Source organism: Engystomops pustulosus, chromosome 11 (assembly GCF_040894005.1).
Source record: "Engystomops pustulosus chromosome 11, aEngPut4.maternal, whole genome shotgun sequence".
Classification (NCBI taxonomy): domain Eukaryota; kingdom Metazoa; phylum Chordata; class Amphibia; order Anura; family Leptodactylidae; genus Engystomops; species Engystomops pustulosus.
This window is the reverse complement of record NC_092421.1, coordinates 56,455,244-56,469,134: the sequence shown is the minus strand read 5'-3', so window position 1 is coordinate 56,469,134 and position 13,891 is coordinate 56,455,244. Positions and strand designations below refer to the sequence as shown.

At 40.6% G+C, this 13,891-nt stretch overlaps 1 protein-coding gene across 2 annotated transcripts in view; it reads right to left on the bottom strand.

Annotated features, from left to right (window-relative positions):
- The window catches only part of BTRC (beta-transducin repeat containing E3 ubiquitin protein ligase), a 140,227-nt gene that overhangs the window by 68,932 nt on the left and 57,404 nt on the right, over window positions 1-13,891 (bottom strand). For both annotated transcript variants that reach the window (XM_072131017.1, XM_072131018.1), the window contains one exon: window positions 7,177-7,266. In XM_072131017.1, the coding sequence (XP_071987118.1) occupies window positions 7,177-7,266 (90 nt within the window). The remainder of the gene's footprint in view (window positions 1-7,176; window positions 7,267-13,891) is intronic.

Here is a 13,891-nt window from a genome sequence, read left to right as displayed (position 1 = left end):
GGCACTGTGGAGCATACTCAAGTAACAGCACCCTACTAAACCTGGCAGTGCACTATCACTCCGTTAAGATGGGTGTACAAGGGTCCCCTATTCTAATAATTGTGGAGTTACCAGGTTAGACATAACCAAATGTTGTAAAATGGATCCCCATACCAGTGACGATAGGATATATTATTGGTGGGGCTCCAAGAGATAAGGAATTCAACCATTAATTATTGGGTAGTTGTCTGCAAATGGATCCAGAGACTTATTTCTATTGTAAGAGGTGAAAATTTAAAAAAAAAAAGGGTTGTCCACTTTCAGCAAATAAATCCAATAATGAAAAGTTGTACAATTTTCCAATATACTTTCTGCACCAATTCCTCACTGTTTTCTAGATCTCTGCTTGCTGTCATTCTGTAAAAAATTTCGATCTTTCATTCCAGAGGACAGAAATCTGACCATGGTCACACAAGTGCACATCTCTGATACTAATGGGCCGTGCACCTGTGTAACCATGAACAGATTTCTGTCCACTGGAATTAAAGATCGAAATTTTCTATCAAGAAAACAGTGAGGAATGGATACAGAAAGTATATTGGAAAATTGTACAACTTTCTGTTATACTACCGTTGTTGAAACAGAGTTTAACTTATGGCTAAATTTGCACATACATTTTTTTAATGATTCTTTAGTTTTCTTTAATTTAGGTTTTAAAGAATTTGTTACTTTAGAGCCTATGAACAAAATATAAAAAAAAAAAAAAAAAAAAAAAAAAAAAAAAAAACAAACAACACACACAACACTACCTACACATTTCCCAAAAGGTTTCTTTATAGAACCGCAAACAGAAAAGTGTTTACAGTCCTATATGGGTTTTTCAATTATTTCTTTCTTGATCCTACACTGTTGATCAAGAAAGAAATCATTGCAGTAATAGGGTTTAGGAAGTCTTAAAAAAATTTAAAAAATAAATCCTCATTTTTGTCCATAGCCTATATAGAACTGGAATTGCAGCCGTTGTCCTTTGTTTTAGTGGAGGGAATGCTAGGAGTTAATCATGTTTTTATTGATTTGCAAGATATTGGTGTCCCCGCCTTTAGTGTAAAACTGCCTTTCTTTGTATACATTTCCTATATGATAAGAGTAAAAGTTATAAGGATGATAAACAGGACAACAAAATAAGGCAGAGACCGATCATGTTGACCCCCTTAACCCCCCCCCCTTGAATTATGGTTCATGTTTCTCTCAGGGGTCACTATCAGGGCACCCTACTTCTTTAATGATGAAATAGCATGGACAGTACTACACATGCTCGCCACAGGGGGAGCACACACACTATCAGTGCTGCTCCTGATTTAAAGAGGACCAGTCACCTCAATTTTCGGCACAAGGAGCTGCTTACTAAAGTAAGCAGCTCCTAGTGCTTGAACAAACGCCGCAGTGTTACAGTGATGGCGTTACCGGAAACACTGCGGCGGGGTACAGTGTAATCATCGGACAGCTTGCAAAGCTGTCCGATGTATTCATGAGGGGGCGGTCCGAGGCGCTGCCTCTTCCCCCGACCGCCCCGCTCGCTCCATAGGCCGGCAGTGACTGGCGCGCACTAGGCGGCAGTCACCGCCCCTAGCCACGCCCCAACCCTGCCCCTCATGAATACGTCAGACAGCTTTGCGAGCTGTCCGACAATTACACTGTACCCCGCCACAGTGTTAAATAGCGTTATCGGAGGTTTCCGGTAACACTATCACTCTAATACTGGGGCGTTTGATCGAGCACTAGGAGCGGCTTACTTTAGTAAGCAGCTCCTAGTGCCGATAAATTGGGTGACAGGTCCTCTTTAACAGGTCCCTCTCATGCAGTGCTGCCTCCCTGACTGTGCGCTTATGCGGTCTTAGCTTGGAGAATAATAAGAGAAGGATTGCCGTAACTACACTGTCCTTCCAGCAGTAGAAATTGTACTGGCTCAGGCTGCCCATGTGATGTAGTGCCAAGGCATCATGTGATGCATAACAGAGAGCAAAAGCATAGAGAAAGCTACATTACAGAGAAATCAGTGTCTCTTGCATTTCTCACTTCTTTTCTGTATACTACACACAGGTGAGGACCACAGGGAGAAACCAATTCCTGGAAAAGCGCCTTAAAAGGGATTGGCCACTTTACCTCATGTTTTTGTAATGTGTGTATACGTGCGGGGCAGGATATTAGGTAATTTACCAATATACATCTAGTAATAGTTCTGCTCTGCTTTCTTGATATGTAAAGTGAAGCCTCCTGTCTTTTACCTCATCAGTTGGACATTCCTGACCATAAAATGGCCGCAGATGGAGGGTCATGTGATTATCTGTCAGCAGTCGCCCTGGCAGGACCTTATGATAGCATTCATAAATTTAAAATCAAGATTCTGGTAGGGAGATTGTTCATGGACAGAGAAGATCACATGACCCTCCATCTGCAGCCATTTTAAAAGACAGGAGGCATCACTTTACATATCAAGAAAGCAGGACAATGCTGCCCCCCCACATTTACACGCACATTACAAAAAACATGAGGTAAAGTGGTCAACCCCTTCAAATATGAACAGGCGAGACTACTAAATAAAATTGCAGACTTTCTTGCCCCACTTTCCTTGACAACTTAGCAAAACGCAGGCCACTTTTTTATTTTTTACCAATTAATCTGACACTTCGGAAATTTAATTATCCTCTGATAAATAAAAAAAGAAAAATAAAATTATTTGATATACACTTCTAAAACATAAAAGCCTCTTGTTGCAAACTCAAATTGCTACTAGAAAGGGCTAAAAAAAAATTTTACAAAACGAAAAAAAAACATGCAGAGTGATCTTTCCAAACATGTAAAAAAAAAATTTTTTTTTTTAAATATTTCCAAAACCAGGGGCGAATTAAAAATGACAGTAAACTGGGACCCCCCTCAGCGATCCTTGTATTCCGTAGTGTTTTGTGGCCTCCACAATACCGGAGAGAAGAAGTTGGCGTTCTGTCTCACAAGACACAACATCTGCACGGATCGGGCTACGTTAAGCGCTGCCATACATCTGAGGAGCGCACAAGCTTAAAAATAGGTTTTAAAAGAAAGAATGCGATTGTTTACAATATGTTTTTCCCCTTTAATTGCCTGTAATCGCTGCTACAGCAAAGTGCGACCGGTTACACAGTTCAGGCGCAGCCGTAATTCTTGAGGAAAATGTTTACTATCACTTACGAGAAAAGGACGTGGCGCTCATTAAACAGCATGGCTCTCCTCACGCCACGATCGCACTGCTTCAGCATAATCTCAACTGAAATATCTTCCGTCCTGTAGATATAATTCTCTCATCTAAACATCCCCGCTATTAAAATTCATTAAATAAGAGGATATTGGAAGAGGGCGATGAACGTCGGAGAACAGGCCGCACTTAGATTGTTGAATGGCTCGACTCGTGTTCTCTACAAAATAGATGTTTGTAGGTTTCTCCATCTGAATATCACATATAAGGACTCTGGTTATATACAGAGAATATACACATGTGCCTAGGGCTAAGCCTACATAGACCGGGTCATACATGGCTTTCAGGGAAAAAAGAAACTACCTAACAATGATTTATATATGACCAACACTGAGGCGAGTGATAGGCTGCAACAGTCATATGCTGCCCACGTAATGTCACTATGGCTGCACATGAGTCAGAGGAAGTGCCATATGCTGCCCATGTGATGGTATACAGACAATTCCTTTGATGACATCACATCGGCAGCATACGGCTCTTCCTGTGACTGCGGGTCTTGGTATACAGATGCATCCTTTGATGACAAGACCAGCAGCCACAGGAAGAGTCGTATGCTGCCCATGTGATGTCAAAGGATGCATCTGTATACCAAGCCGTATGCTGCCCATGTGATGTCATCAAAGGATGCATCTGTATACCATGCCCGGCAGTCACAGGAAGAGCCACACGCTGCCCATGTGATGTCATCAAAGGATGCATCTGTATACCATGCCCGGCAGTCACAGGAAGAGCCACACGCTGCCCATGTGATGTCATCAAAGGATGCATCTGTATACCAAGCCCGGCAGTCACAGGAAGAGCCACACGCTGCCCATGTGATGTCATCAAAGGATGCATCTGTATACCAAGCCCGGCAGTCACAGGAAGAGCCACACGCTGCCCATGTCATGTCACCTGGCATCTGTATAGCGAGACCAGCCTTCCTTAAAATTAAAATACCTGCAAAAAGATTTCATACAGCAAAGGTATAAAAGTATATTTAAAAGGCAACCAGTCACCACATTTTTCATAAACGCAGCTAGTAACAGGTTCCCATGGAGCCCTATTATCTAAATAACACACTTTTAGCTTTTTCAGTAGCTCCTCCCCATGTCCTATGTCTTGTCAGCATTTATGTCATGTGAACAAGGTGATGACATCCAAGGTCCAGTTATATTTGCAAATGACATGAAATCACAGCAGCCTCCATGCACTTCTACTCCTCCCAATCCTCCAATAAGGATTGTTGTGATTTCATGGGAAACCGCCACTAGCTGTATTTGTGAAAAATGTGCTGACAGGTTCCCTTTAAATCAGTCACACCATCTGCTCACTGTGCATCCTCCCAATAAGCGCTCCAATTGACAACTCCCCTTTTTTTGTTGGGTCAGCATGATCACGGCGATTCCAAATTTAGATAAATTTTAATAGATTTTAAATCTTCATGTTGCCAGATTCCAAGGTCAACTTTTTCATACTTCACTGAACGGAGTCATTTTTGCACAATGAGCTAATGTTTTCGTTGATACCATCTAGAGGACTTTACAACCTTTTAATCAATTTTTATTAAAATTATGTGTTGAAAAATTGCAAAAAAGTGTAGATACAGACTTTTAGGGGCTTTTTTGTATTATAGGGTTCATTGCCTGAAACAATTGTTCTATTTTGATAGATTTGGACTTATTGGACGCAACAATACCCAACATGATGATTTCATTGGTCTATTTTTACATCAGGGAGATTTGAAATTTTAGGTTTTTATTCCAATTTTTTTTTTTAATTCTTTCCTATCTTTTATTATGTTTAGTCTGATTGACACGAACATACACTGCAATACTACAGGCACGGCAGTATACGAGGATGTTCCTACCGATCCAGCACACTTAAATGACGTGGGAGTCTCACATAAACCACCATTTGTCTGGGTAAAAGGATCATCAAATCCCGCCCTCTCTGTGACATCAACAGAGAAGGGGGAAGACAATTCAGCCCAAGTTGGCGTGCTGCCCAATTATCAGGTGTTATCAGTGGGTGTTTGATGAATTACGCAGCAAATATCTAGCATGCAACATGGTGGGGCAAGGGGTTAAATGGGAATAGAAGATTATCAGGAAAAAAAAAAAAAAGAAGAAGAAGTAGACTGTCATGTCTTGAAAGCCAAACTTAATCTATCAAGGGGCGGTCCAAAATTTTAAGGTGTAAATACATCTTTTAATCAATTTATTGTTTATTGCAAAAATAATTAGAGCAGGTGATAATAGTAAACTTTGTAACAGACTGTTTATCTTAGTTGGGCTCTTTTTTCTCCTATAGGGAGTTGGTCCACACATAGCATAAAGATAAGGAGGAGAGGTTAAGGATGAACTCCTTACATACTTTACTGACTGTAAAGAGTTAAAGTAACCTGATAAAGGGTCTCATGACTTATCCTTAAGCTATCAGCGTTACAGAAAACCAATTTACACAAACTGCTTAAACAGAAAGAAAGACAGTGGGAAAAGAAGGACACAGGAACAGACTACTACAATTGAATATATTACAGTGATTGCACTGTTCATTAATCCAATTTCATTAAAAGTTTAGTTCTGCTTCAAGATTATTGATTATGGCTGGCACAGAACAATGAAGTAACCTATACTCTTCCACGGCTCCAGTGCCACCAAATATACCAGTAGTCAACCCCAATCCTAACGGGATAGATTTTCATCAGTGTGAATGGGGGTTGGGGGGATATGGTGTAGGCAGAATGAAGCCAGGGTAGGTGGGTGTCCTAGAGCTTCAGGTTATACCTCTGATAATCAAAAGATTATGTCTTGAGTTTAAATTTGTTATCATGCATTGTTATTATGTTATCAAGCATACCTTGAGAAAGCTGTAGCGACACTGATGCAGAAACTTATCTTGTTTCATCCCTGATCTGAGTGGTTTTGCTCAAAAAACAAAATTATAAAACTTCAGGACCTCGAGAAAGCTGCCATTCATAAACACAGAGCTTCATGAACTGTCCAGACAGGACTAATCAACCTGAGCTGGATGACTCATATACAGCAGCTGGGGGGGGGGGGGTGCAGGGATTGATTACTTCTGACTGTGATTACATCATTCTCTAGAGCAGTGCATAATTAGGGTAAGAAAAGTGCAGACCCAGCCACAGGAGCAAGAGAGCTTCAAGATCATAATTTTATAATTGTTTTTTTTTGGCAAAACCACTCTGAGAAGGAATTAAAGGGGTATTCTCGCCTCGGCATTCACATTTAGTTTCATTAATCTGCCATATATAAACATTTCTTCAATTAGATGTTATTAAAATAAAATGTTCCTGTGTGAAGATAATTTCTCATAAACGTAGTGATAAGGTCCCTTAGAAACGAGACTGACTTCTCGGATACGGGCACCTCTGAGAGATTGCACAAAGAAACAAAAAGTTTTGGTATATGAAATGTCCGGGAGTTACTGCATGTCCCGCAGCCGTCCTGTGGTAATGATTGCTGAATCCTGGTGATCCGGCAGGACTCTATAGCGCATCTCTGGTCACTGCTGCCAAAATGTGAGGTGGTCGTATCCGAGGAAGCTATCTGGTTTCTAAGGGACAACATGGCTACATTTACGAGAAATTATCTTCCCACAGGAACATTTTTTTTTTAATAACATCCAATTGAAGAAATGTTTACATATGGCAGATTAATTAAATTAAATTTAAATGTCCAGATGAGAATAGCCCTTTAAATGAGAAAGCTGTAGCTACACTGATGCTAAAACTTATCTTAAGTTAGGTTTGCTTCACAATGCATGAAAACAAAACGGTAGATTTCTTTTAAAAAGTACCCAAAATGTAAGTAAAATGTAAGTTCCTTGCAGGAACTAATATATATGTCTGGGGCAAGACAGGTCTGACTATATCTAATGTTTACAGGATACAAATTACTTACTTTCACTACACAACTTTCTGTCTTCATGGCAGATCCAGATAAGCACACCGTTTCTTGGTTTAAGCACAGTCTGGCACAGCTGTTGTAGGTCTGAAAAAAAAATTAAAAAGTTGGGTCAGGTATAACTCCAATTTCAGCATTTACAATAAAGATTACAAGTTAGCACATGTGTGCTCCAACCTCTATACCAGTGCAGTCACCAGCCAATAGCATATTGTAATGGATATTAAATACTGTTTCGGGTGTGTTTATTTAGGGTGTGGTCACACACTCCGTTATTTGATGCAGCTTTTGAAGTCAAAACTAGGTATGCATTAGGAAGCAAGAAAATGTATTATGTAAAACCACGTCCATAGATCCGAACCTTTGCATATATATTGAAAACTGAATTTTTGTAGAATTATTACTTAAAGGAAACCACCCACCAAAAAAGACATTAGAAATCCTATTAATACTCATGCCGGGATCCCCTAGAAAAGAAAGGTATAATTAGCAGCATGGAGCACAGGAACAAGATGTCCGATGCTAATTATGCAAGCCCTCACCACTTCCTTCTCCCATGCTGCCAGGTGACGTCAAGCTTAGCAATGGACAGCACTGGATCAAGGCGAGTATCAATAGTTTTTAAATGTTTTTTTTAGGTGGTTCGTTTCCTTTAAAGGGAACCTCTCAGACTGATTTGGGACACTAAACCACCAGTCAATAAGGACCTGTGGAAGTTTTAGTTTCCAAAATAGAACTTTATTAAGTCCCTCAAGTTGTTTACCTAGAGAAGAGACACACCAGACCATCTCTTGTGCTCTCTGTGAACGCGCAGGGATAACCGGAACCAGGAAAGTATTAATGTTTTTATTTTAATAGCGGGCAACTAGGGACTTTCTAAAGGGCTATTTGAAACACTAAAGCACCAGTCTATAAAGGTCCCGTCGGTAGTTTAGCGTCCCAAATCCTCTTTAAAGTCATACACCAGTTACATCAATCCAATAACACTGCTGCACAGCATCACATGGGCAGCTAGAGGCAGCAGCATTTTTGCCTGCTGGGAGGAGAGTTTTAGGGTGCGGTCATACGTTGCGTTTAAAAACGCATTGGAATAGCTGAAGAGTGATTTGCCTAATTAAACACCTCTTAACACTTGTGTTTACAAAACACATGCGTTAACCGCAATGTTAACGGTTGCGTTTTGTAAACACAGGTGTTAGAAGCTGTTTAATTAGGCAAATCACTCTCCAGCTATTGCAATGCATTTTTAAATGCATTCATTAAACGAGACGTGTGACCGCACCCTTATTATAATAAAAATGGCTTGTACCACGTTCATCAAGAGATTTAGACAGTGCTTAGATACTTTTATGACTTGTGTTTTGTGGGAATACCAGCACCTGATACATGCAAGGGGTCTTGTTCTCACTAATTGATGGGACAGCAGATTAACCCTTTCAGGACCTGGCCCTTTTTTGTTTTTTCATTTTCATTTTTCACTCCACATGATCAAAAATCCATAACTTTTTTATTTTTCCATGTACAGAGCTGTGCTTTGCGGATTTTGATGACGTTTACAATGTTATCGATTTTAGAACTGTACGACCTTGTGATCACTTTTTATAGAATTTTAATTTTTTTAAAAATTGACAAAACTTTTGGACGCGATTTTCCGTTACGGGATTAAACGCAGTGAAAAACTGTTATTTTTTGATCGGGCATTTTCGGACGCGGCGATACCTAATGTGTTTATGATTTTTACTGTTTATTTATATTTAGATCAGTTCTAGGGAAAGGGGGGTGATTTGAGTTTTTAGGGTTTTTTATTATAATTCTTTTTTTTTTTTTTTAACTTTTTTTTTTTTTTATATTTACTATTTTTCAGAATCCCTAGGGTACTTTAACCCAAGGTTGTCTGTACGATCCTATCATATACTGCCATACTACTGTATGGCAGTATATGGGTATTTTACTCCTCATACATTACAATGTGCTGATAGCACATTGTAATGCATGGGTTAACCTGAAGTAGACTCGGGTCTTCATGAGACCACAGGCTAGCATGGCGACGGATCCTCGTCGGCATCTTTTTGAAGCCGCTGGCAGCTTTGCCGGCGGCGATCAGCGAGATAACACCCGCACCGATCGCGGGTGTTACCGGTAAGCCTTTGCTGCAATATGCAGCAAAGACTTACCGGCTATGGAGAGGGCTCAGCGCGTGAGCCCTCTGCATGCACCCGCGGCCGACCCGTGACGTGCTATTACATCACGGGTCGTGAACGGGTTAAAGGGAACCCATCAGCAGAAATTGACCTAATAAACCACTACTAGTATGTTGTCAAGCAGCCGAAAACCTACTAGACTGTTTCTTTCATGACCCAGTGTGGTGGCATCATCCAGAAAATCTACCTTGAAGTGAGATGTAAATTGGTTGTATAAAGTCAAGAAGGCGGAGATCTTAACACTGAAGTCAAGTTCTCTCTTCCTCAGAAATCCTTCTCCACTATAAAATTGATGGCCCTGCATTCAGAGACCTCTCCAACCAGATCTCCTGAATTCAGAAGCATGACATCAATCACACAGGAGTAAGTGTTCATAACTTCCCACACCTCGACTTCAGTGTTTAACCCTCCTTCTTGACTTGATACAACCAATTTACAGCTCACTTCAAAGTTGATTTTTTTGGATAATACCATGAAAAAGACAATAACTAGAAAGTGTTAAACTGCTTGACCAATTTCTGGTGTTGGTTTACAAGGTCAATTGCTGATGACAGGTTCCCTTTAAGCACTTGTTATCTTGTCCGCTCCCATTCATTGCCTATAAGAGTGCTGCAAATACCCCAACGTGGTGTTCTGCAATTTCTGATATCCTTGTAAATTGAACTGAGCAGCAGGACAACAGGGTCCTCATTCTCATGATAGGTGGGTTTCCAACCGGTGAGAAACGCATCAATAAGATTGTTATTCTCTCTTCTGTGGTCAGGGTTTACAATCAGTCAGAACAATTCCTTTAAAAAGGAACACAGATTATTTAACAGGATCCACCAAATAAAATCTTATTTATGTGTATAGTTTGTACCCTTAGGAAATATATCCATCCCCAATCACTAAATCCCCTTATGAGAGAAGAGGGGTCCAGTAAATGGGCAATACTAGTCTACAACTAGAACACACAGACAGGGGTATCTAGTAAGAGAATTGGCAATACACAACTTTATGGAAACCCTAGCTTACCGTTTTAGGACTGATCCTCAGCCATTGACAAGGGTGTAGTTAGCAAATACTACAGCAATAAAGTATTACAAATGACAGCAAATAGGAATGAGAATACATCCACAAGTTATCCCAAGCATGGAATTATGGTGTCGGGGAATCCTGGACAGCAGCCTACTTTCCTTGTGCTACAGACAAACAGAAGCCCATGAATAATCCAGGGTATATCCCAGGCACCAGGGGTCTGATCTATGGATTAAAAGCTTAACTTTGGTTGAAATAAGAGGAAAATCATCCATAAACTTCATAGATAAGCTGCTACTACACTAATATGACAAAACACATAAAGAACATAATATATATTTGCCAAGGACATCTCTCGCGGGGTGGTATCTCTAGGGCCGAGGACATACAAGTTGAGTCCTGGATTCTAGGAGCTATAACTTTGGATCCCTGGTGTCTAGTATCCAAAGTTATAGCCCTCTAAAGTGTGCACCCCCTCCAGTGTTTTAGCAGCCAGCATGAAAAAGCTGGAGGAGGGTGCACAGACGAGCTTCTCACAACATAAAGTAAAGAGTATATATATGCCCAGACTCGTGAAGGGGAGTTCTGAAAATACCTTCTCAGAGTACATTGGAGCACTTCAAAAAGTGCCTGTAGAGGAGAACTGGGCAGATTCCTTTTACCTATTACAGTCCAGAATAGGGCGCAATCATAACTGGCTCACCTACAGGAAGGGGAAGTAACCGTTCTCCATACAGATGCTGCCAATTAAGGCCACCATGTAGGCGTTTGGAGTCTTATAGCCATGGATGCTCCACTAGGGGGATTCTGGGAAAATATGCCAAGTTTTCCAGGATGGGATAAGGAAAACTGCACCTCTTTTAGCTCCCTTGTAAGGCAGCTCCCTGGACATCAAGCATGACCTACATGAGGCCTATGACATGATGCAGGATTAAAACCAAACCAGAAGTAACAGACTCCCAACTGTAGACAGCGCTGTTTTAGTCTGACTAGGTCTCCTCAGTACAGCGTAGACAACTGGTTTGGCTAAATGAGAGGCTTGTGACTAATGACGGGAATTAAGAGTTTTACTTATGGAGGCTACCAATTAAGACCATTGTGTATGCTCCTTTGTAGCGACGGTCCCTTGACATCAAGCATGACCTCACCTACAGGATAACAGTGCAGATTCCTTCCACCATAATCGGTACACAAAAACAAAAATCATGGAGCTGATAAAGAAGGCCCAAAAATGAATATATCAGTGGCTGGAGGACCGCCATAGAGTCATCCCAGAAGCTGACCATTGACCAGAGATTACAGACTGACCGACAGATCTACAGACTCCTACCGAGGAGGAGGTCCACTTCCTGTTACACTGCTCAAATACTCAGGAGTGAGGGACACTCCCTTCTGGAGACTCTCAGATCTCCTCCAGGACTTCAGCTCCATGCAGCAGGAAGAAAAGAGGAGACTACAATGGCCATAGCCACACAAAGCCGCTCGCCATAGGCGGAGAGATGCAATATAACATAGAATGAGAGATATATGATACCATGGACTATTATAACCCCCAAACCCCATGTGCCCCCTTCATCATATGCCCCATCACCCTGCACCATACCCTGTCCCCCACAATCCCATATTTTGTAAATGCTTTGGTAACGCCAACTTGTAATTGGTGCGGCCAATAAAGCTCCTTTGTGTTGTATGAATCTGCTCACTTTCACTTCTTATTTTTACATCCCTATTTGTGCGTAAACCTCTGATTTGATGGGAGTTTTATGTAAAATGCATGTAATAATGAGTGTTTGTCACAAAGTTGTATAATGGTGGTACAGACGGTCAACTGTTAACCTGGAGATTGCATTTCATTGTCTGCCTTTAAAATATATATATAGATTTTTACTCAGTATATTTTTCTGCTTCTGACAGTCTGCAAAGCTTTTTTTGGTTATTTCAGTTTTAGTGATTTTATGATCATTTATTTATGTAAACATATGAACAAATGAGGTTTCTATGAACTGTACATATGTTCTTCTATTTTTTTTTTTGGTTTGAGGCAGTTTTTACCATAAAATTTTCATGCTCGTTTTTAATAAACATTTTACACTTTGAATCAAAAAATCAGGTGAAGGTGCCTAGGTCTATAAACTCATTAAAGGGAACCTGTCATCAGCAATTGGCCTAATATACCACTACCTGAATATTGTGAAGTATTGTAACACCTTCTAGTTATTGGCTACTTCACGACCCAGAAAATCAACTTTGAAGTGAGATATAAATTGGTTGTATAAAATAAAGTAGGAGGAGAGTTTAACACTGAAATCAAGGTGTGAGGGGGGGCTCTGAACACCTCCTCTGTGAATGACATAATGCATTGGGCGTTAGGAGATCTGAATCGCGATTTCTCTGAATGCATCACAGTGACACAGGGTTTCTGAGGAAGAGAGAGCTTGACTTCAGTGTTAAAATCTCTGCCGCCTTGACTCTATACAACCAGTTTACATCTCATTCCAATTAATCTTGTAGAAGCATAGTTGAAAAGCAAAGTCTGCCTTACATTTGTTCATTTTCAAAGAAATTAAATTTATTGTCCCAGGCTCAACATCTGCAAAGAGTCTGTATGTTCTCTCAGTGTTTGCGTGGGTTTCCTCCGGGTCCTCCCGTTTCCTCCCACACCCCAAAACATACTGGTAGGTTGATTAGACTGCGAGCCCCATTGGGGACAGGGACTGGTCTATGCAGATCTGTGTAATCTGTGTGCGCTATATAAATAAAGAAATATTATTTTTGACAGTTATTTCTTTGACAATGTGGGTTTTTCTTTAGTTAAACGAGGTGTACAAACAATTTTGTCTGTGTGTCCATATGTCAATCTGCTTAGTTCCTCCTGTTCTATAACATGCAGTCTGTGGATAGGACAGTGTGTATAATCTGCTCATCTTCTTCTGATGAATAATATAGAGCAGGAGGAGCAGAGCAGATTATGCTTCGTGTCCTATCTGCAGGCACCATAACATGCTGCCTGCAGATAGGACACATGTAGGATTTGCTCAGTTTCTCCTGCTCTATATCACGTCGTCTACTCAGCAGATAGGACCCTTTATTTTCCCTTTTTAAAAACGATATATACATATATGCATATTCTAAGCAGACTTCATCTTAACCCCTTGTATAGGGGCTCTTTACATGAAGCTGCTGCAGCACCTGATAGGGATGTGCTGGCTGTAATAGGGCTCCTTTATATATGTCAGATGTTACTTCTACAAAAGGATGGGCTGTGTCTGCAGCGCTGCCGGAGATCTGCTATGCTAACAAACAAATACCGATTTCACGTAATGACTTTGGCCAGGCTGCCTATAATTTCGAATGCGTTTTCAATTTTCGTAGCGCTGCTGGGGTAAAAACACAGCTGAGCTTTATTTTATCTTTTTTTTTTTTTGTACTTTTACAATTCGTTCAATGACACAAGATTATCAAACACATTAATGGCTAATCAATAGAGGGTTTAC